We start from the raw sequence: 24,447 nt of genomic DNA, 5'->3' as shown, positions 1-24,447 counted from the left end.
ATTGCTATATCCTCCACCATCAACATCCTGAGGGTCGCCATTGACCAGAAACAGGATTGGACTAGCCACATAAATACTGTGGCTGCTAAAACAGGTCACGCACTGGGTATTCGAGCTCATGAGCCAGATGCTCACGCCCCTCAGTTCCGAGCCGGAATGCTTCCTCTTCAGGGAGCTATTCCTCAACCTACTCCCAGAGCAAGTTCAGGCCGCCCTAGCCAGGTCCGAAGTCACAGACTGCACGGAGCTTGTTGCCGAAGCGGACAAGATTTTCGCGGTGACACAACAGCACTGCGCAGCCACGAGGCGCCCATCCCCCAGACACTGCTCCAGCTCCTCAATCAGCGGGGTTGTGCTTCTACCATGCCCATTTTGGCGCAAAAGCAAGATGCTGCCGCCCTCCCTGCAGTGTTTCGCACAAAAAAAAACATCTGCAGCCAGCCTGGCGAAAGAGGACCGGGTCTAACGAGCGCCCTGCGGCTGCGATGGCCATCGGAGATTCAGGGAAGCTTCTCTTCATCACCGACTCCCTATCTGGTCGACGTTTCCTTTGCGACACCGGGGCGCAGTGTAGCATCCTACCTGCGTCAAATCTCGATATACTAGCTGGGGTCCACGGCCCCGCCCTCGTGGTGGCTAATGGCGCGGCCATTCAGACCTTCGAAATGCGGCGGATCCAGGTGTGTTTTGGCGGCCAGCGCTTCCACTGGGAATTCATCACGGCCAAAGTCACGCAGGCCATCCTTGGGGCAGATTTTTTGTGCGCCAACGGCCTCCTGGTCGATGTCAGGCACCGCCGGTTGATCAATGCGGCCACATTCCACTCCATCCCGTGCCACCGCGGTAACGCCGTGCCGCACACTGTCTTCTGTGCGTTCCCACCTCCAGACGACTTCACTCGGCTCCTCGGAGAATTCCCAAATCTGACCAGGCCCACTTTCTCCTCCTCGGCCACTAAACATGGTGTAGAATATCACATCACCACCACCGGCCCCCCGGTTTACGCACGGGCCCGACGACTCGAACCCGGCAAGCTCGCGGCTGCAAAAGCGGAGTTCGACACGATGGAGCGGCTGGGGATTATTCGCCGGTCGAATAGTCCCTGGTCTTCACCTCTCCACATTGTTCCGAAACCCAGCGGTGGATGGCGGCCATGCGGCGACTACCGATGCCTGAATGACGCCACTACACCTGATCGGTACCCGATTCCGCATATCCAAGATGTCTCGGCCCATTTGGCGGGAAATACCTTTTTTCAAAAGTCGACCTCGTCCGTGGTTACCACCAGGTCCCCGTGTACCCGCAAGACATCCCAAAAACCGCAGTCATCACCTCATTCGGCCTGTTTGAATTTCTGTGCATGCCGTTTGGCTTGAAGAACGCTGCACAGGCTTTCCAGCGCTTGATGGACTCCATGCTTCGGGACCTAAAATTCCTCTTCGTCTACCTCGACGACATCCTCATCGTCAGCCCTAGCAAAGAGGAGCACTTCTGCCATTTGCGCACCCTCTTCACACGCCTCAGTCAACACGGTTTGATTATCAACCCGGCCAAGTGCCAGTTTGGCCTGCAGCGGATTGATTTTTTGGACCACCGCATCACAGCAGATGGCGCAATTCCCTTACAGACGAAGGTCGAGGCGGTTACATCTTTCCCGCGCCCGCAGACCGTCAAGGCCCTACAGGAGTTCCTCGGGATGGTCAATTTTTTATCACCGGTTCATCCCCAAGGCGGCTCTGCTTATGCAGCCCTTGTACGAGGCCCTCAAGGCCAAGTCCGATCAGCTGGACGGCCGAGATGGACCGGGCATTCGTCGACACCAAAGGCGCCTTGGCCAACGCAACCATGCTGGCGCACCCGCTTCCAGGTGCCACCACTGCCCTTACCACTGACGCGTCGGACTACGCAATCGGCGCAGTGCAGGAACAGTGGGTGAATGGGACATGGCAACCGCTGGCATTTTTCAGCCGTCAACTACGGCGAAACGAAAGAAAGTACAGCACTTTCGACCGGGAGTTACTGGCCCTTTTTCTAGCCATCCGCCATTTCCGGTTCTTACTAGAGGGACGTCCGTTCACGGCTTATGTGGACCACAAGCCACTAAAGTACACTATGGCCAAGACCGCCGAACCATGGTCAGCTCAGCAACGACATCACCTGATGTTCATTTCAGAATTGCATTTGTCTGGCAAAGACAACCTGGTGGCGGATTGCCTCTCCCGCGCGACTGTGCACGCAGTCCAACTCGGAATCGACTATGCCCTCATGGCTGCGGATCAAGCCTCGGACCCAGAGGTCCAAGCATACAGGACCAGCCCCTCCAGCTTCCAAGCGGCCGACGTCAAATTCCATGCCGCAGGCACCACGCTACTTTGCGACGTCTCCATGGGAGCTCCCCGCCCTATCGTTCCAGTCGCCAAAAAGTGTTCGACGCCATACACGGGTTGTCACACCCTGGCATGAAGGCCTCGGAAAGGCTGATGTCGTCAAAATTCGTCTGGAGGGGTATGCACCTGGATGTCCGCGACTGGGCCAACATAAGCGTGGTCTGCCAAAAGGCCAAGGTACAGCGTCATGTAAAAGCTCCATTGGCCACTTTCGCTGTTCCGGAGCGTCGATTCGACCACGTGAATGTGGACCTCGTGGGGCCGCTTCCACCTTCTCAAGGTTTTACACACATCCTCACAATGGTAGACCGCACCACTAGATGGCCAGAGGCAGTTCCGTTGGTTTCTACCACTTCAGCAGACGTGGCCAGAGCTTTCATCTCCTCTTGGGTTACTCGTTTCGGGGTACCGGCGGACATCTCTTCCGATCGTGGACCGCAGTTTTCCTCTGAGCTCTGGAATGCTGTGGCTCAGGGGCTCGGCACCAAACTACATCGCACCACCGCCTATCATCCACAGGCGAACGGCCTGTGCGAGCGATTCCACAGGTCGCTCAAAGCCGCTCTGTGGGCCAGTCTTCAAGGCGCGGAATGGGTGGACCGACTTCCCTGGGTCCTTTGGGTCTTCGTACGGCGCCCAAAGATTTAGAATCGTCCTTGGCGGAACTCGTATATGGCCAGCCACTACGAGTACCAGGGGATTTCATCCCATCTCCAACAGAGCCATGGTCCGCATCCCAGCAACTCGTCAGCCACCAGGAGGCAGCCAGATGTTTCACTCCAGTGCCTACGTCGCATCACGGCTTAGAGCTCCCATGTCCCAACTGAGCTGAAAAGTGCCGAGGACGTGTTTATCCGCCACGACGCTCACCGGGACCCGCTCAAGCCTCCTTACACTGGTCCCTTCCGCGTCATAGAGCCGGGAGACAAAACCTTTTCGGTCTATATCGGAGGTAATCCGGACCACATATCGGTTGACTGGCTGAAGCCGGCACACTTAGACCTGGATGCCCAGTCGAAATCGCTCAACCGCCAAAACGGGGCCGACCGCCCACAGTCGCCGTGCCAGATCCACCACAACCGCCCGCCAGCTCGACCACCGTCCATCAGCTTCCACTTCAGGGTTACAGAAGTCGCTCGGACAGGCTTGTCAGGCCTCCTCGCCATCTCACTTTTGCTGTTAAAGACAATTCTGGGGGGGCGCATGTGGCGGAGCCACTAAAGGACTCAGATCGTTTGTATATAATTCCCTTGAACAACATGTTAGCTACAGCCTGAGTCTGTATCTTTATTTATACTGTTTACTTGTACAGAGCATGATTACTTTAACAGCGCGGGTAAACGCGATGACGTCACGCCGTACATCACGTGATCCCCCACTGGCGGGAAGAACGTGATGCCACGGGACCAGCCAGCAGTCCTCGTGGAGCCGCTGAACTGAACAGACCTACACTCGATGTTCTCCTGCAGTTACTTGTTTAAACCGGTTAGTTTCCATTAAACTTCGTTTTGATTGAGCGCCTGAGTGGACCTCAGTCTTTGGATAGGAACTAGACATTCCTACATTGCCATGAAATTACCCCTCACTCCATTCTGCAGCACAGTTTCATGGACACCAGCAGCCTTCCATACCTCGTCAAAAGGGCATCTAACCCAGGGGAACAGAAGACAACTGTAACATCCTGATCACTGCCATACTGAGATCAGTTTACTCAGCATAGGCCAGAGGTCAAAGCTGGTGCCTTTCTGGGCAGTATGACTCCAACATACTACTTAGCATATTTTATCTATGCACCAATTAAAACAGCCCTCGTCTTGAAATCTTTGTTACTCAGTACTCGAGTCATATGAAACAGTAGAAACTCTAATGTGAAGGGAATCATCGTCAAATAAATCAGTGACTTTAACTTATAATTAATATTAAACAATTTGTATAAAACAAAATCTCAATCTGCTGTTCATTATAGTCTGATGCTATTTTGTAAAACAGACGAGGATATTGTTTTTATTTGTTCATTAATACCACTAATTAACCAAGGTACACATTAATGGGAAGCAAAATTAGCAACTGCAATCCTTACTATACAAGTTAAATTACCATTACAGATAGAAGCAATTGTAAGTACAATCAATACTATGGAGTGAATATTATAAAACAATAATACTGCCATAACCATTATTGGAAAAGGATCACTTGAGGATGACCAAAATATCTGACTGTTCTTGATATTAAATTTTCTCAGTTCATTCAAAGACTACATTGCAAGTTAACAAATGCTTTCTACTTTCATATATTTGTTTTGATGTACTTCACAGGAAACAGATATTTTGAAAGCTGCAAAGAACATTCAGCACTATATGGATTAATTGCAGCACTTCTGTGATATTAAAAACGACACAAATATGAGAGGAGCGGAAGCTTTTGTTACCTGTTCAGGATTATACTTGGACAGCACCCCATCACCATGAAACTCCTCCAGCACATCTTTCAGTTTCTTTGAGGAATCTGTAAAGGAAATTCCATGAAAAAAAATTAATGACACACAAATGTTATTTTTGTGCTGGGCTTCAATTCTGAAATGCTATGGCCAAATCTTGGCACTTCAACCATTCTCAGTAGAAGACAACAATTCAGCCAACCGCCTGCTATGGATTTGTTATCATTTAGCCATGGTGTTAAGTGGAAAATTTCACTATGAAGTAAAAACACATCGGGGTTATTTCAACTTTGCCGCCGGGGCTGTAACCTGGTGCAGTGGATCACTTGACCTTTATAGAATCTACCTGATTCGCTTTCCAGCGATTTCACTGGAATGAAAATTTGGTGGGCGTTCTGATCGGCCAGGTTACCAACTAGGCAACGAAGCTGAAAATTGCACCATACACTCTGTACACAGTTAAGTTGACGTCAGAAGTTTTACTGATGAAAATGCTTTTGTCGAACACAGCAATCAGAACACTACAATCTTATCAAAAGAAATTGGTATTTTAATTTTTTTTACATAATCTAGTACAGGAAACTCTCGTTTAAACGGCACCTAAATATCCGAAATTCTCTATTAACCGGCAAAATTTATACTCTGAAAACAACACCTCAATAACCGGAAATGTTGCCAAGTTCGAGTCAGAGACTCCCGCGGTGGCCGAGTGTCAGTTGTGGGGGGGGGGTAGCTGTCCAAACTGCCACTACTCAGCTTCTTGGCGCTGTCGGAAATCCAATTACTGTATACTGCACATTTCTTGATTTTTTAATTTTTGTTTGTTAAAAATAGCCTCGGTAGATAACCCTCTCAGTCATCCGGAATTTTTAAATCAACCAGCACCATCCCAGTCCCATCGGTTCTGGATACCAAAGAGTTTCCTGTACAGCCAACTGTAACCCCACTATTTAAGAAAGGAGGGCGAGAGAAAATGGGGAACTACAGACTAGTTAGCCTGACATCAGTAGTAGGGAAAATGCTAGAATCTATTATTAAGGACATGGTAACAGGGCACTTAGAAAATAATAATAGGATTGGGCAGAGTCAACACGGATTTATGAAAGGGAAATCATATTTGACAAATCTGTTAGTTTTTTGAGGTTGTAACTAGCAGAATAGGTAAGGGGGAAACCAGTGGGTGTGGTGTATTTGCATTTTAAGGCGGCATTTGATAAGGTGCCACACAAGAGATTATTAAACAAAATTAGGGCTCATGGGATTGGGGGTAATATTCTAGCATGGATTGAGGATTGATTAATGGGCAGAAACCAGAGTAGGAATAAACAGGTCATTTTTGGGTTGGCAGGCTGTAACTAGTGGGGTACCACAAGGATCAGTGCTTGGGCCTCAGCTATTCACAATCTATATCAATAATTTGGATGAGGGGACCAAATGTAATATATCCAAGTTTGCTGATGATACAAAGCTGGGGGAATGCAAGTTGTGAGGAGGATGCAAGGAGGCTTCAAGGGGATAGAGACAGGCTGAGTGAATGGTCAAGATAATGACAGATGGAATATAATGTGGAGAAATGTGAAGTTATCCACTTTAGTAGGAAAAATAGAAAAGCAGAGTATTTTTTAAATGGCGAGCAATTGGGAAATGTTGGTGTTCAGAGGGACCTGGGTGTCCTTGTACACGAATCACTGAAAGTTAACATGCAGGTACAGCAAGCAATTAGGAAAGTAAATGGTATGTTGGCCTTTATTACAAGAGGATTTGAGTATAAGAGTAATGACGTCTTACTGCAATTATATAGGGCCCTGGTGAGACCACAGCTGGAGTATTGTGTACAGTTTTGGTCTCCTTACCTAAGGAAGGATATACTTGCCATAGAGGGAGTGCAATGAAGGTTCATCAGACTGGTCCCTGGGATGGGGGGATTGTCCTGTGAGGAGAGATTAAGTAGACTAGGCCTATATTCTCTAGAGTTTAGAAGAACGAGAGGTGATCTCATTGAAATATACAAAATTCTTACAGGGCTTGACAGGGTAGATGCAGGGAGGATGTTTCTCCTGGCTGGGGAGTCTAGAACCAGAGGTCAGTCTCCGAATAAGGGGTTGGCCATTTAGGACTGAGAGGAGGAGAAATTTCTTCACTCAGGTGGTGAATCTTTGGAATTCTCTAGCCCAGAGGGCTGTGGAGGCTCAGTCGTCGAGTATATTCAAGCCAGAGATTGATAGATTTTTGAATATTAAGGGAATCAAGGGATATGGGGATAGTGCAGGAAAGTGGAGATGAGGTAGAAGATCAGCCATGATCTTACTGAATGGCAGAGCAGGCTCAAAAGGGCCAAATGGTCTACTCCTGCTCCCATTACTTATGTTCTTGTTTATTCATTCTAAAGTGAATTCTTTGTCAATTTTGTATTGTATCTGAACATATTGTCAATCACTCCATCTGTGATTAAAGGCAATATTGGCATGCCAATTTAAAGTAATATGTAAATTATATGCTTAGTCTAGCCTTGGTAATTCTCTGAAGTACCGACAACGCACAAAGCAGCTATCAGAATTTGGATTGTTGTTGCACTTGCACAGCACACCAAAATAATGTCCATCAGTATCAGAAAGGAACCAAACGAATAGGTGTAAACATTGAACTCTCTCCCCATTGGCTTGAGTAATGCAGTAATGTGTTAGCTCATCCATGTTTACTGTTTTGACAGACTTGACTGTCATTGACACTTGTTCTGAAAATTACATGAAATAAAAATGGGTTTTGATGAATGGAAAATCACCTTGAAACTACTAAAAACACCATAATTAAGTAAATTAGCATATTTTGTGTTATTGTTGCTTAACGTGAAAGTCAAAAGCCTTCTAGAGTATTTTCAATTCAAAGTGACAAAAATTCCATAATAAGCAATGTGGGTCACCACGGAGAAGCAAAAATTTTCAATCATATTCACATCAATCTTTATTCATAATTAATCAACTCGTTATCTTGGTGTATTGCATGCAGATTTGGCATTGTACAGCATATATACATCAAAAATAATAAATAATCCTCAAAAGAAACCATGACTGGAGTTAAATAATCACAGGCGTCAAAACATCATCAAACCTCATTATACAGTCTATGAGATTATCATGTTTCACTGGAACAAATCCACTGCAGTCTCAGCTAAAACTCCATTATAGTTACAATTATAGAATCATAAAGCACAGAAGTAGGCCATTCAGCCTATCATGCCTGTGCTGGCTCTTTGAAAGAGCTATCCAATTAGTCCCACTCCTCTGCTCTTTCCCCATACCCCTGCAAGTAACAGTGGAGTGTAAATGTTACTAAATACTAAATACTTCCATACTTCCATAGTGGTTAGCACTGTTGCCTCACAGCGCCAGGGACCCGGGTTCGAATCCAGCCTCAGGTGACTGTCTGTGTGGAGTTTGCACATTCTCCCCGTGTTTGCGTGGGTTTTCTCCGGGTGCTCCGGTTTCCTCCCACAGTCCAAAGATGTGCGGGTTAGGTTGATTGGCTATGATAAAATTGACCCTTAGTGTAAGGGGGATTAAATACGTGGGGTTACGGGGATAGGGTGGGATATGTGTTGGTGTAGGGGTTATGGGGATCGGGTGGGATATGTGTCGGTGCAGGCTCGATGGGCCGAAATGGCCTCTATCTGCACTGTGGGGTTTCTGTGATTCTTCTGTGATTCTGTGACTGTTACTGCGGGTGCATTAGCGCTCACTCAATTTGCTCGTTATACTTGTTGGATGGTTTATCCCCTCCATCTGCAACACTCATGATGTTCAGAAGAACTGAAATGAAATGAATTTAATGCTAAAATGTCAACAGCTATGCATTAAATATGATTAATCAAGATTCAGCTATTTCTTTGTAGCAGTACGTAGTGACTTTATATATTTTAGAATATTCCGGAGTTAGGTATAGTCAAAAAGCTGAAAAATAAATGATAAGTGAAGTCCAGTTGTAAGCATAGGCAGTGCCAGTCGTACTACAGCAGAGATAAAAGATTGTCTGCCAGCTACTTTGCACTTTGGACCCCAACGAGGTGTTATTTAACTTTGCTATTGCAGTCAGTGCTGAGTAGTGCAAGCTGTAACCAGACACCAGTTAGCAGTGATTAAGTACACAAGGTAATTGCACCTTAACGAGGTGCAAACTGCTGAGACAGCATGTATTTGCTACACCAGATTTCTGATGGGTGGACAAGACACACCCAACAGTTTGTCTGGAATGTCTCATTTGATCCTGCCTGCTGGAGAGTAATCACGATCACTGCATTGTGTAATTTGATCCAGTCATTGTCACAGGCAGACTCCAGAGCTCACAGAACACTACTGCTTTCAGAGAACAGACCGGACTCCCCCTCCCGAGTTAGGGGCACTCACAATGCCAAGTTCAGATAGGAAGGGGTGAGGCCATGGAGTGATTTTAACATGAGGATGAGGATTTTAAAATCAAGGTGTTGGTGGACAATGTTCATCCTAATTTTTTTGGGTGCGCGGTCCCTTTAAGGGGATGCATAGCCCATTCAAAATTTCACGCATGCACAAAATCTCCCATTCAAAAGCCAGTAAGCAGCCTGCGTGGGACCACCAGACAGCTTAGCTGGAATGTTGTTGGTGGACCATGAGCCAATGTAGGTCAACGAGCACAGGGGTGATGGGTGAATGGGACTTGCTGCGAGTTAGGATACATGCAGCAGCGTTTTGGATGAACTCAAGTTCATTCAGGGTGGAAAATGGAGGCTGGCCAGGAGAACATTGGAATAGTCCAGTTCGGCAAATAACATACAAATGTAATGTCATGCACGTTGGTAGCACCAACACAGAATAGGCTCTCATTTGTTAAAATTCATTTATTTATTTCCCATCCCTAGTTGCCCTCGAGAGGGTGGTAGTAAACTGTCTTCTTGAAGCACTGTGGTCTGGGGGAGGAGAGAGAGGTAGTGAGCTGCCTTCTTGAACTGCTGCGGTCGGGGGGGGGGGGGGGGGGGGGAGGAACGCGGAGGTGTTAGATCCGTGATTCTTAAAGTAGGATGTTTTCCAATAACTACACGGAGGCTGTAACTTAACAATCAACAGGTGTTTACTGGAGTAGGGTAGTCTCAAGACTGACAGTACAGAGGCATGCTCAAGGCTTATATACAGGTGTGGTCACTGCCGGTACTACAGTATACAGGAGCTGTAAAAGTAGTTCACTCTTAAAAAGGTACATACACTACAATTCCTCCCCTTTTAGATTAGCAGTACCCATAATATGCAAATAACAATTAACACTTTAACATGCACATTAAACAGAAATAGTCCATTTATAGATTCAGTCTTTGGGGCGGCTTCCTGATCCTTTCTGGATAGCACCTTTCCTGAGGTTCTTGTTCTTGGTGCGGAGGCGATTCTGGCCCCCTTTCATCGGTTTCCACTGCTACTTTTTCTGAGGTAGATGCTACCGGTATGTCGGGTTCATCCCCAGGTACGCGAGACATGGGGTTGACTCGTTCCTGTGACGCTAAGATCTGGTCGACGTGGCGTCTCACAATGTTCTCCCCGACATCCACTGTGTACATTAATGGCCCCTGCTGTGTGCATATCGTTCCGGGTTGCCATTTCTCTGTTCGGTAGTCACGGGCCAAGACTGGTTGTCCTACATTGAAGCTCCTTGTCGGCTTCTCATTGATGTGCTGGAATTGTTTGTCCTCAACATTTCTTCGCACATTTGGTCTGAGCAAATCCAGACGAGATCTCAACCTTCGGTTAAAGAACATCATGGCCGGGGTCTGGTTGGTAACTGTATGTGTCGCATTTCTGTAGGCTAACAGGAAATTGTCCACCTTATGCTGTAGTGGAATTTCATCATCGCACATGGCCTTTATCGCCCTTTTAAAGGTTTGTACGAACCTCTCAGCCAATCCATTTGTGGCTGGATGATACGGGGCGGATGTGTAATGCTGTAAAGTCCGCGCCTCAATAATACACGGACTTCGGGAGAACAGTTTAACAGGTACTTCACTGAACAAGATGCAGCTTGAAACAAACTACAGAAGCCTGCTAGGGCCTTTTATACAGGGGTGGTCACTGCCGGTACTGCAGTCTAAGACCAGTTATTCCCTTAAAGGGACATACACAACAAATGCCTTACCCCATTCCTTCTCATAAATTTCCGAAACTCTTCGGACACAAACTGTGGACCAGTATCAGAGCAAATCTGCTCTGGCAAGCCGTTCCTGGCAAATATTGTCCGCAGGACTGCAATCGTTTTCTCTGTAGTGGTTGAGGACATTTTTATCACCTCAGGCCATTTCGAGTGCGCATCCACTGCTATTAAGAACATTGAGTCCATGAATGGACCAGCAAAATCAATGTGCACCCGTTGCCATGGAGAGGAGGGCCACTCCCATGGGTGTAGAGGGGCATGTGGTGGTGCATTTTGGACCTTCTGGCATCCTGAGCAGCTCTTAGTTAGGTCCTCGATTTGTTGATCAATCCCCGGCCACCACACATAAGCACTAGCAAGGCTTTTCAGTTTCACCCCTCCCAGATGACCTTCGTGAAGCTCATTTAGCACTCTCTCCCTTAACTTGGGTGGAATTACCACTCGGGATCCACACATCACTGTCCCCTGGCATACTGACAGCTGTTCTCTTCTGGATGAGAATGCTGGCAACAGTGAGTCGCCATGTGTTGGCCATCCCCTCACCGTCAAATCAGATACCCGAGACAGTGTCGGATCATTGCGGGTCTCCTTCTCTATATCCGCGTTAGTTACTGGCAATCGTTCAATTATTGACGAATAAAATATCTCGATAGGGTCCACTGCTGGTGCTTCCTCCACAGTAGGCAGTGGCAAGCGTGATAGCCCATCAGCGATTCCATGCTGTTTCGTGCCTTTATATTCTATTTCATATTGGTTCGCCCCTAGAAAAAGGGACCATTCTTTGTAACCGTTGTGCAGTCATCACCGGAACGCCCTTCTTTGGATTGAAGATGGAGACAAGTGGTTGGTGGTCAGTCAGCAAGGTGAACTTCTGCCCATACAGATAGTGGTTGAAATTTTTTTACTCCCCATACTAGGCTGAGGGCCTCCCTGTCGATCTGGGCGTAGTTGCGCTCGGCTGAGGTTAGTGACCGAGACGCAAAGGCTACTGGCCTCTCCAACCCGTCTGGGAATTTGTGCGACAGCACCGCTCCAATACCATAGGGTGATGCATCACATGCCAACTGGATTGGTAGTGCTGGGTTGAAATGGGCCAACACCTCTTTTAATGTGATCAATTCTTTGCACTTCTGGAAAGCTCATTTACATTCGTCATTCCACTTCCATAGTACCCCCGTTTGCAGTAGGGTGTTCAGTGGGTGCAATACTGTAGACAAATTTGGTAAGAACTTAGGTAGAAGTTCACCAGCCTGAGGAACGGCCACAGTTGCGACACATTTTCCGGTGCTGGAGCCTTGACTACTGCCTCAATCTTTTCAGGGGACTTATGTAACCCCTCTTCATCAATAACGTGGCCACAATACGAGATCTGCTTCTGGAAAAACTCGCACTTGTGGCGATTAGCTCGTAGCCCATATTCCTTTAATCTAGTGAGCACCTTCTCCAGGTTGGCGAGGTGATCACTGTCATTTTTGCCCGTGACCAGGATGTCGTCCAAATAACACTGGGTCCCTGGAATCCCTTGCAGGACTTGATCCATTGCGCTTTGCCAAATAGCCGGAGCCGATGCTACCCCGAACACCAGCCGGTTGTATTGGTAGAGACCTTTGAGAGTGTTGATCGTGAGGTATTGTTTCGAGGCTTCTTCTACCTCCATTTGCAAGTACGCCTGGGCCAGATCAATTTTGGTGAAGCGTTTACCTCCAGATAGCGAGGCGAAAATATCCTCAATCCGTGGAAGCGGATATTGTACCGTGTGAAGGACTGGGTTCACCGTCACCTTAAAATCCCCACAGATGCGGACCTTCTTTGGTTCCCCAGGCGTATTACTCAACGACCTCTTCATTACAGGAACGATGGGTGTAGCCCACTCGCTCCAGTCTACTTTGGACAGTACTCCTGAACGTTCCAACCCTTCCAGCTCTGCTTCGACGGCTGGTCGGATCGCATAAGGCACTGGTCTGGCCTTAAAAAAAACTTTGGGCTTGCATTTTCCTCTATTTTAATCGTTGCTGTTATGCCTTTTAGTGTTCTGAGTCCCTCCTGGAACACTTCTTGTGCGTCAGTTAGCATTTTTGACAGTCGACCAGGTGTGACGTCGTCATCCTTTTTGGCCTCAACCTTCGTGCCTGTATGGAATGCCAATCTAATTGTATCTTCCGGATCCATTCACGTCCTAGTAGTGGTGGTCCTCCATCTGGCAATACATATAGGTCCATTTTAGGTATTTCCTGGCCTTTGTATATCACTTTCACCCTTATTTTTCCTTTGGGGTAGACTTTTTGCCCCGTGTACATCTTCAAGACAATCTCTGTAGCTTTCAAGGGTATATGTGAAAATAGCCGCTTGTAGTCCCTTTGGTTTATTACTGTTAGGGCTGATCCAGTGTCCAATTCCATTTTCACTTGGACTCCGTCTATCTTGAGTGTGACCCAGATAGTCTGGTGATCCTCCATTTTGGTTACCTTATGTAGTTTCAGACAACCCAGCTCCTTGCTTCCGGAGTCTGTATCACTTTTCTGTTCGTCTGAACTACTGTCCATCACCTTATGTACCTTTTTGTACTTCTCCTGTGGAGATTTCTTGCTGTTGGTTTTCTTCCCTGACCTGCAGACTCTTGCTATGTGTCCTGCTTTTCCACACTGTCTGCACACTTGGTCCTTGAACCAACAATCCTTCTGGTCGTGTGTTGTTCTGCCGCAGCGATAACACTTCCCTGCTCCATATGACATTTCATTGGTGCCATATTCTTGCGGTCTCCGTTGTATCTCTGCAGCGCCCCGTGTGGCTGCTTCGTGTGATACTGCCATGCTGAAAGCCTTGTCCAGCGTAAAATCCTTTTCTGATAGAAGCCGTTTCTGGGTTCCTTCACTTTGAAGCCCACACACAAACTTGTCCCTTAACGTATCTGAACTGGCAGTGTTTCAATAGCTTGCGCAGTTCCATTAAGTAATCAGCATTACTTTCGTCTTTATGCTGGTTCCTTTTGTGGAACTTAAATCTTTCTGCTATCAGCAGCGGTGTGGGGTTTAAGTGGTCCTGTAGGATTTCTACTATGCTTTCGAAATTCTTATCCACGGGCTTCTCTGGGGTTATTAGGTTTCGCAGTAAGCCATAAGTTTTTGCACCCATGGAATTTAACAAAACCAGTGCTTTCCTAGCATCTGGCACTTCATTCGCCCTGCAGTACACCTCAATGCGTTCCACATATGTCGCCCAATCTTCGACTTCATTGTCGAACGCAGTGATACTGCCACTCTTCGACATCCCTGGGTGTGATTTAACTGTCTAAAATGGCGTCTCCCGCGCTCTCCCTTCTTCTCCGCTGGCACAAAATGGCGTCTCCCGCGCTTTCCTTTCTTCTCCGTGGCTCAATGGCGTCTCCCGCGCTCTCCCTTCTTCTCCCCGCGGACGCAGTTCAGCCCTTGAGCCCTGGCTGTGCTCTGCGCGTTCTCCTGTGCGCCTTTCCCATTGCCGTCGCTCGGTCCTGAACCCGGCTGCTGCTTTACCCTCTCTCTCTCTGTTTGTTTTTCCTCGACGCCGCTCGGTTTTCAACCCCCGTCCGCGCCCTGTGCGCTTCACCCTCTCTCTTACCCCGTCGACGCTGCTCGGCTTTTTCTATGCCGTCGGTCGGCTCCAGCCGCCGCTGTCCGGGAAGGGTGTGCGCTGTACCTGTTGCCAGTTTGTTGCTGGATCGTCGTGGCTGAGGAACCAAGCTCGGCTCTCAACAGCCTCCCCTGCGATGTTTACTCTCTGCCGGATGACTGGGCGGTTGCTCGTGGTCGACGCCCGTGCTTCTGGCCTCGACTTTCTTCCACCGTCCTCCCGGAGCGAATCCTTGAAGGGAAATGCAGAGTTGCAGGCAGATTCGAATCGACCTTGTCGCCATCCGTGATTCTTAAAGTAGGATGTTTTCCAATAACTACACGGAGGCTGTAACTTAACAATCAACAGGTGTTTACTGGAGTAGGGTAGTCTCAAGACTGACAGTACAGAGGCATGCTCAAGGCTTATATACAGGTGTGGTCACTGCCGGTACTACAGTATACAGGAGCTGTAAAAGTAGTTCTCTCTTAAAGGTACATACACAACAGGAGGAGAGGGAGAATGTGGTAGAAACATAGAAGATAGGAGCAGGAGTAGGCCATTCGGCCCCTCGAGCCTGCTCCACCATTTAATGAGATCATGGCTGATCATCCAAATTCAGTACCCTGTCCCTGCTTTCTCCCTATATCCCTTAATCTCTGTAGCCGTAAGAAATATATCTAACTCCTTCTTGAATATATTTAATAATTAGCCTCAACTGCCTTCTGTGGTAGATAATTCCACAGGTTCACCACTCTCTGGGTGAAGAAATTTCACCTCATCTCTGTCCTAAATGGCTTACCCCTTACCTTTACATTATAACCCCTGGTTCTGGACTCCCCCGCCATCGGTAACGTCCTTCCTGCATCTACTCTGTCTAGTCCTGTTAGAATTTTATAAGTTTCAATGAGATCCCCTCTCATTTTTCTAAACTCCAGCGAATATAAGCCCAATCGACCCAATCTCTCCTCATAATCATTCCTGCCATCCCAGGCATCAGCCTGGTGAATCTTCGCTGCACCCCCTCCATGGCAAGAACATCCTTCCTCAGATAAGGTGACGAAAACGGCACACAATACTCAAGGTGTGGTCTCACCAAGGCCCTGTACAACTGCAGCAAGACATCCTTGCTCCTGTACTCTAATCCTCTCGCTATGAAGGCCAAAATACCATTTGCCTTCTTAACCACCTGCATGCTTACCTTCAGCGACTGGTGCACAAGGACACTCGGGTCTCGTTGCACTTCCCCTTCTCCCAATCTATTGCCATTGAAATAATTATCTGCCTTCCTGTTTTTGCCACCGAAGTGGATAACCTCGCATTTATCCACATTATACTGCATCGGCCATGCATCTGCCCAATCACCCAACCTGTCCAAATCATACTGGAGTTTCTCGGCATCCTCCTCACAGCACACACGCCCACCCAGCTTTGTGTCATCTGCAAACTTGGAGATATTACATCTAGTTCCCTCGTCCAGATCATTAATATACATTGTGAATAGCTGGGGTCCTAGCACCAATCCCTGCGGTACCCCACTAGTCACTGCCTGCCACTCGGAAAAAGACCCGTTTATTCCAACTCTTTGCTTCCTGTCTGCCAACCAGTTCTCTATCCAAGTAAGTACCTTACCCCCAATCCCATAAGTTTTAACTTTACACGCTAATCTCTTATGCGGGACCTTATCGAAAGCCTTCTGAAAGTCCAAATACACCACATCCACTGGTTCTCCCTTATCTATTCTACAAGTTACATCCTCAAAAAATATCAGTAGATTAGTCAAGCACGATTTACTTTTTGTAAATCCATGTCGACTTTGTCCGCTCCTGTCACTGTTTTCCAAGTGCTCTGCTATTACATCTTTTATAATGGACTCTAGCATTTTCCCCACTATCGATGTCAGGCTTACTGGTCTATAATTCCCTGTTTTCTCTCTACCACCTTTTTTGAATAGTGGGGTAACATTAGCTACCCTCCAATCCATGGGTACTGTTCCAGATTCCATCGAATGTTGGAAGATGATCAGCAATGCATCTACTATTTCTAGGGCCACTTCCTTAAGTACCCTAGGATGTAGATCATCAGGCCCTGGGGATTTATCGGCCTTCAATCCCATCAATTTCCCTAACAATACTGATTTCATTCAGTTCCTCCCTCTCATTAGACCCTATGTTCCCCGACATCTCTGGGAGGTTATTTGCAGGTGTAAAGGAGGTGGGGCAGAAGAACGTGACCAGGCCTAACAGAGGGCAGGAGAACATGATCTATCTTCCCATCTGGATCACGTTCCTGCTCTCATCCTCACCTCCTTTAAACCTGGATCACATTCTTCTCCCCACTGTTATCACCGTGCTCTCCCCCCAACAAGTTCATGAACTTCACCAACCATTCCCCCCCCCACCCCAAGTTTGTAACCTTCTCCCCCACCCACCCAAAGGTTCTGACCTCCCCCCAGAGTTCCTGACCTTCTCTCTGAGTTCCTCCTCCCCTGGGCTCTTCTCTCCCTCAACGAGCTCCTCCCTCCGTCCCTCAATCCCCTCTCCGCCCCTCAATCTCCATCCGATATCCTGATCTTCTCCTCAGGGAGCTGAGGAAAGCGTGTTGGTGCAGGCTACAGCCGCCACGTCGGTGCGCATACACGACTGGATCTAGTGCGCATGCGCAGTACCAAACAGGGGCGCATGAGCAGAGGGACCAAAACACTGGAAATAATCACTCCGAACTACAGAGTGAATTCTTGTTTCTCCCTGAAATACCTGGTGCACTTAACACACAGTAAGTGGCAACTTTGTAATTGATTATAATGGAAATAGTTAAGTGTTTTTAAACATGGCGGTTTAAGTGGTGAGGACTGCAGTGCATGCACATCATTGATCAAATGGTAAATGCAGCAAGTGTGGATATGTCAATGCAGTTATCTTTGCTGGGCTGGTAGGTCTGCAATGTCTTGGTTCCAATCTCATTCCCAGAGCTAATACAGCAGAGTGCAATATGATGTCAAAGCCGTGCATTCTTGGGCATCAGTAGGTATAACACATGCAGGTACCATTCATATGATGCATATCATCATGGCAATCCACCTGTAAATGTTTATGATGCAGTAGTATTTCGAAAGAAAACAGGAAAAAACCCATAATTTGGCTGGTTTAGTGGAGGCACAGTTAGAATGTAAAATCACATATTATCCCAAAATCACTTACTATTGGGAAGCAGAATTGGGTAGTATATCCAAACAACATGACATAGCCATTGATTTGTGCACAATAGGGTCAGTGGTAGCACTCGCAGATTTAAGCACGTAATCTAGGCGAAAATTTCACTGCCGTATTGACGGAGTGCAGTATTGTTTGAGGTGCCATCTTTTAGATCAAATTCTAAGCAGAGGCCCTGACTGCCTGTTCAAATGAACATAGAAACTGCACTATTCAAATAGTAGAGCGAACCAGACTGTTCGCAACCATGGTGTCATATTTGAACCAGAGATGAGCTTCTGACCACGTATCCACAGCATCAGTAAGACCGCCTATTTCCATCTCCAGAACATCTCTCGACTCAGCCCCTGCCTCAGCTCATCTGCTGCTGAAACCGTCATCCATGCCTTTGTTATCTTTAGACTTGACTATTCCAACGCACTCCTAGCTGGCCTTCCCATGTTCTACCCTCCGTAAACTGGAGGTCATCCAAAACTCTGCTGTCCAAGTCCTAACTCGCACCAAGTCCTGTTCACCCATCACACCTGTGCTCGCTGACCTACATTGCGTTGCTCCCAGTTAAGCAACGCCTTGGTTTCAACATTTTCATCCTTGTTTTCAAATCTCTCCATGGCCTCGCCCCTCCCTACTTCTAATCTCCTCCAGCCCCACAACCCTCCAAGATATTTGTGCTCCTCTACTTCTGGCCTCTCGAGCCTCCCCGATTTTAATCACTCCACCATTGGTGGCCGTGCCTTCTGTTGCCTAGGCCCCAAGCTCTGGAATTCCCTGCCTAAACTTCTCCGCCTCACTACCTCTCTTTCCTCCTTTAAGACGCTCCTTAAAACCTACCTCTTTGACCAAGCTTTTGGTCATCTGCCCTAATATCTCCTTATGTGGCTCGGTGTCAAATTTTGTTTTATAACACTTCTGTGAAGCACCTTGGGAGGTTTTACTACATTAAAGGTGCTATATAAATGCAAGTAGTTGTTCTCCTAGGTGGGACTACAAATAAACATGGAAAATAAACGAGGAATGTAGAATGTGCAGAAATTGAGGATGAAAATATTCATGCTAGCAAAATGCTAGTTTGAGACTGAATTTGAATCCCCTGCAGAAATGGAATGTACAGGATCAATGTATGTGGGACAAGGTGGTACTGGGCCCATCAAAGTCAGAATGAAAAGACTTAAAGTTTAATGGAAGGGTGGGGTTGCAGAGATATAATTGAAATTGTACTGAATATGAGTCAAGTTACATAACATATATGTTATGTGATGGTAGGGTTGCAAAATTCTGGGAATTTTTAAAAGAGGAAACTTTCCATGGGAATTTTCGGGAATTTGGGAATTTTGAGTTTTTTTGCACACTGTTGGTTTTTGTCTCTGACCCTTATATTATCTTTGTCGTCAAAATAGACATACTGTTCCATACAAATAAAAACAGGCTTTCAAAACTTTATTTAGGTTATAATTTTGAACTTTATTGAACCCCCACAAAAAAGACCCATCTAAAATAAAATAAAAAGAGCGTCAGCTTATTTAGCCTGTAATTTGTCCTTATTTTGTCCCTTTGAGTCTTCTACTCATGAGTCTTCTACTCCTCATTGCTCCTCCTGATTCTCTGACTCTGGCTCTGACGTGTCCATTTCCTCCTCTGTGTCAGTGTCTAGCTGTGTGGTGGACACTTCTGTATCTGGCTCAATAAGTTGTAGGTTCGCCCGGATAACCACCAGTTTCTCCACTCTCTTGTTAGTCAGCCTGTTGCGCACCTTTGTATGCGTATTCCCAAAAAGTGACCAGTTTCGTTCAGAGGCCGCTGATGAAGGTGGGATTTGGAGTATCACCGATGCAATAGGTGACAGGGCCTCAGATGCACAAAGTCCCTTCCACCAGGTATGTGCACTGATATGCTTGCATGATTCCCATATCCCATCCCCATTCCAAAGACCTTGCTTGGTAGAGAACTTTGCCAGACGTCCCAGAACTTTGCCCACATCCAGATTGAGATGGTGTGAGAGGGTAGAAATCACACTGTAAGCGCTGTTGATCTGTTCTCCAGAAAGTATTGGTCTCCCAACATGCTTTGGGTCCAGCATGTATGCTGCAGCATGAATCGGCTTGACACAAAATTCTTGACGCGTCTGTATGAATTGAACAATTGCCTTCTCCTCTGCTTTGAGCAGCAGGGATGTGGGTAGGGCAATGCTGATTTGTTCTTTTAAATCAGTAAAAAGCCTGAGAACATCTGACAAGACAGCGTCATCTCCTTCAATCTGAGCAATTGCAGATGCTACTGGTGAGAGTAGTTTAAGGCTGCTAACCACTCTCTCCCAAAACACATCATCCAGTAGTATTTTCTTGATGGTGGTTTCCATATCCCCAGACTGGGATATTGCCATTTCTTGCAGCGACTCCTTACCCTCCAGAAGGCTGTTGTACATTATGACAACACCACCCCATCTAGTGTTGTTGGGCAGCTTCAGTGTGGTGTTCTTGTTCTTTGTCATTTGCTTGGAGTTGTAGGTTGCTGCAACTACCTGTTTTCCCCTGACATACTTAACAACTTGCTTGGCTCTCTTGTACAGTGCTTCCATGGTTCTCAAACCCATGATGTCCTTGAGGAGCAGGTTAAGCCCATGAGCTGCGCACCCAATAGATGTAATATGAGTGAAGTTGTTGCATTTGGATAAATGCTGCTGCATCTTTGTGGCATTCTTTACATATGGCTTTCTACAGTGTTTGCACATGTACACAGTCTTTCCATCTTTAATGCCTGGGGTAAAATGCTTCCACACATCCGACGGTAAACGTGGCATTGTTCTATGCAGAGAAATAAAGGGCATTCATCTCTGTGTCGAACTGCGGTCGATCAGCACGATTGCAACAGGGTGAGTACATTTTTGCTGATGCTCCATGTGATGGAAGCATGACCTGTACACACACAACGCTACTTCACCAATAGTGTATTATTTTGTATATTTTAAATTGAAGGACAACAGAGTTCAACAAGTAACTGGTTTATTTGGTATAAAGTCTGATTTACTTACTGCATCATCACAACATCAGCAGAAAACAAAATGACTTCCCTCAGGACCCCTAACCTGGATCTTAAAAAAAACTATAGCAGTCTTACAGATGCCTGCAGGCCAATCACAATTCGATATGCAAATATTACAAATAGAGGGAGCTAATCGCTCATCCACTCATCCAACCAATCAGGACACATTTGTTTACAGTCACACACACAACTTGTAATTATTAAAACAAGCCAAGTAAGAAGATAAACATATATTGATTAAGAAATTCCTTAATAATTAAGATTCCATCTCTGTTAGTAATTTTAAAGAGAGGACCTGTGGAAAAAAAGAAAGAAATACAAAAAAAACAATATTATGCTAGCATGTGCTTTTTGGGGCAAAATTCCCAAACTAAACTTCCTGTGGAAAATTTCCGGAAACTTTCCACCCCTATGTGATGGGCTCAATATCTGCCAGTGTTGCTTGAACCATTATCTACAAAAAACTCTAAAATCAATAGCATTTTACAGAAAATAAAGTCATCACTGTGGTGTAGGAACTCGTAATGTTTGGGTAACTATAGCACAAGTCAATGTAACCATGACACAATTGATGACTCGATCAGATCTATTTTGTCTGAGTTTGCAATGAAAATGTTCAACTGTATTCTATTGCAAATTTTTAATGGAGACTAATGCAAGTCCCAGGAACAAAGAATATTGTAACCTAAATTATATATCCCATCAGGATTTTTCCCCATGTTTTAATGGTAGAGTTTATTGCCTATTGTAAAATGCCAACCTCCAGGCTCCCATTATCAAGGACTGCATTCATGCAATGGGAAAATATAGCCAGCTACCTCAGTCATCACAGTTTTTCAGTAAGAATTGACTGCCTCCTTTTGGACACATTGGAGCAACAACCAAATTAAATCATACTAACACGGCAAACTAGGAAAACATTCGAAACACTTTAGATCAAATACAAATAAAATTTTCCAAGGCCGTTTGGTGATTTTTTTTTTGGCCCCGATATTAACTTGGACGCACATTGGGAGTGGGGCGGGGGGGCGGTCCAATGTGTGTGGGAAACCCAGAAGCAAGTTCAGTGCATCTATCAGTGCCATTTTAATGCGGCCAGCTCATCATTTTATTGCTGGGTTTGGCGTTGATTGCGCAGCAGCGGGCATGACGAGGACCCGCATGACAGAAATTCAACTCCAGTATTTAAAGGGCCAAAGATGGAATTTGGAGGAGTTTTGAGTTGGAACCAAGAGAAGACAAGGTGCGACAACTGATTCAGGATGCTCAAAGGCTGCGTTCCACTTCAATCACGCCTCCCTTAATGTACTACTGGCGGCTGTGAGGAGTCGAACAGAGATACTCTTCCCTAGCAATGGCAGGAGGGACCCTGCTGCTGCCACACAAAGGCAGTGTGGCTGGAGGTGGCCCAGGAGATCAGCAGCAGGAGCATTGTGCCACACTGCTAGATTCAGTGCAGGAAGCACTTTAAATGACGGATTCGGTGAAGAAAGGGAAGTACAGTTGCACATTCACCAACATCCTGCTGTACGCATCATCCCACCCCCTCACTCTACCTGGTCAATGCAAGCGCACCCATCCTTCTCTTTCTTACATCCCCATTTATCTATCCATGCACCACTGCCACTCATCCTCATCTTTATGCAATTTCATTCCTGCCCGATAGTCACCCTCACCAAATGCACTGCATCCATCGGGTGAACATATGCCATTACAGTCACTTATAGGTCTATTCTTTGCCCCGTTTCAAAGAGAGCACAGAACATTAGGGAGAGGGACAGAACCACAGATTTCCCAGCTAACAGGAGGAGGAAGCAGCACCGGAGATTAGTGGCATTTCGGCGTCCCTGGCCATTGGAGATGGGGACCTCCTAGCTACCTAGTGGCATAATTAAACATCGGTGTCACACAGCACTCAGCCATGTTGACTTTATTTCAACAGCGAGTGAAATATGATCATCTTCATAATGATAAGTTGCAAGTTACTTTGCCAGTGCTAATTCATGTAGTCTCTCTCCGCCAGGACCTTCACGCATGCAGCAGGAGTCACGGACCTCACGGACAATGAATCCTCTGAGGATGTACTGTCACAGGACACATGCTTACCATGCACCAGCTCCGATACTTGCATGTCGGTGCAACCAGATAGACAGATAGTTGGGTTTTCACTTGGTGACTCTCACTTCACAAGTGAGCAAGAGCAGATGGTGGTGACAGGGACAGCAGTGGCGAGTCTGCGTCAAAGGGCACAGCCCTCTCCAAGCTCTGCTCAGAAGCTGTACCTGGGAGCCGGACATGAAAAGGAGCAGCAGAGAATGCGTGATGCCTTCCAGGAACACTGGCCATGACTGCAGACAGAATGGAGCAGTCCGCCTCAAGCATGAGTGGGACGATGTTGCAGAGCATTGCAACAATGTCGTCTTGCATGGATAAAGTGACCAACTCCCTGGAACATCAACCACAGCAATCAAATGAGTCCATACACACCCTGACCACGGCCGTGCACATTCTGGATGCTAACATGTCTGCTGCCTTAAATAGGATGGTGTGGAGATGCCGGAGTTGGACTGGGGTGGACAAATGTAAGAAGTCACAAATAAAACAAATAAAGTAAGAAGTTTCAAATAAAACTGTTGGACTATAACCTGGTGTTGTGTGACTTCTTAAATAGGATGACAGATACCTTAGCCTTGGCCTTACAGTGCCACACTGATCGGCACCAAAGTAGAGCAGAGTGGTAGCAGTGAAGTGCAGCTGGCCCACGAGAGGGATGATCGAGAAAGAGGACATGAAAGTGGGGACTCCGCTCAAAGCGCTTCCATTCTCACCCCTTCAGTAAATACCCGACATGCTGCCTCCTCTCCCGATGGCAGAGTCCGGCACCACACAAGTGGAGCAATCTTTGGCCGGCCCTCACAGGCTCCAAAACCCAGAGGAGGTTGGCCAAGAGCATTTCAGCAATCAGAGCATGGATCTGAGCAGCCTGCCTCTGCTGAAGCCACAGGAGATGCACCACCTTGGAGCAGCAGGAAAATGAAGAGTGAAGCTTTGTAGTGCTATGCATATGCTATGTTATGAAGTTTCTCTTCTTTAGCCGAATCAAATACATTTTATTAGTTTGCACCACTTTCCCATATTGCCCATTTTCAGTACTGGGTGGCAAGCCGCCTTTTAACTAACTTGATGATGAATGGGAAGACATGAATTGACAGGGGATCAATGGGGGCAGTGGGGGGGGGGGGGGGGCAGAAATGTACAAGGGATGGTCGATTGTTTGCAGCACTGCTTTGGGTCAGTGGCACTGGTGGAGGGCGGGAAGAGGGGCCGTTGCATGTGGTTCTGACATCAGTCCGCTGCTGCAACCTAACTGAACCTTGCATTAATGAGAGCATCCCGGTCAGTAATATGAGTGGCTGGTGCTGCATTGCCCTCAGCACCTTCCTCCGCCTCCTCCTCATCGGAATTGTCCGCAGGACCAAAAAGAGGTTGGGGAGCTTGGACTGCCACAGGACGAAAGCATCATGGGAGCTCCCTGGGAATCTTGCGCACACCTGCGGAAATATCTTTGTGATTTCACACCAGCTGCACAATGATGGAGTGGAAGCCCTTGTGGTTCACGAAT

At 46.8% G+C, this 24,447-nt stretch overlaps 1 protein-coding gene across 4 annotated transcripts in view; it reads right to left on the bottom strand.

Annotated features, from left to right (window-relative positions):
• The window catches only part of LOC147120179 (diacylglycerol kinase beta-like), a 752,216-nt gene that overhangs the window by 578,567 nt on the left and 149,202 nt on the right, over nucleotides 1-24,447 (bottom strand). For all 4 annotated transcript variants that reach the window (XM_085985737.1, XM_085985736.1, XM_085985741.1 and 1 more), the window contains one exon: nucleotides 4,816-4,892. In XM_085985737.1, coding sequence (XP_085841863.1) covers nucleotides 4,816-4,892 — 77 coding nt within the window. The remainder of the gene's footprint in view (nucleotides 1-4,815; nucleotides 4,893-24,447) is intronic.

Source organism: Somniosus microcephalus, chromosome 4 (assembly GCF_052327205.1).
Source record: "Somniosus microcephalus isolate GS21.2 chromosome 4, FLI_Smic_1.0, whole genome shotgun sequence".
Taxonomy (NCBI): Eukaryota; Metazoa; Chordata; class Chondrichthyes; order Squaliformes; family Somniosidae; genus Somniosus; species Somniosus microcephalus.
The sequence above is the reverse complement of the archived record's forward strand: the minus strand, read 5'-3'. Positions and strand labels throughout refer to the sequence as shown.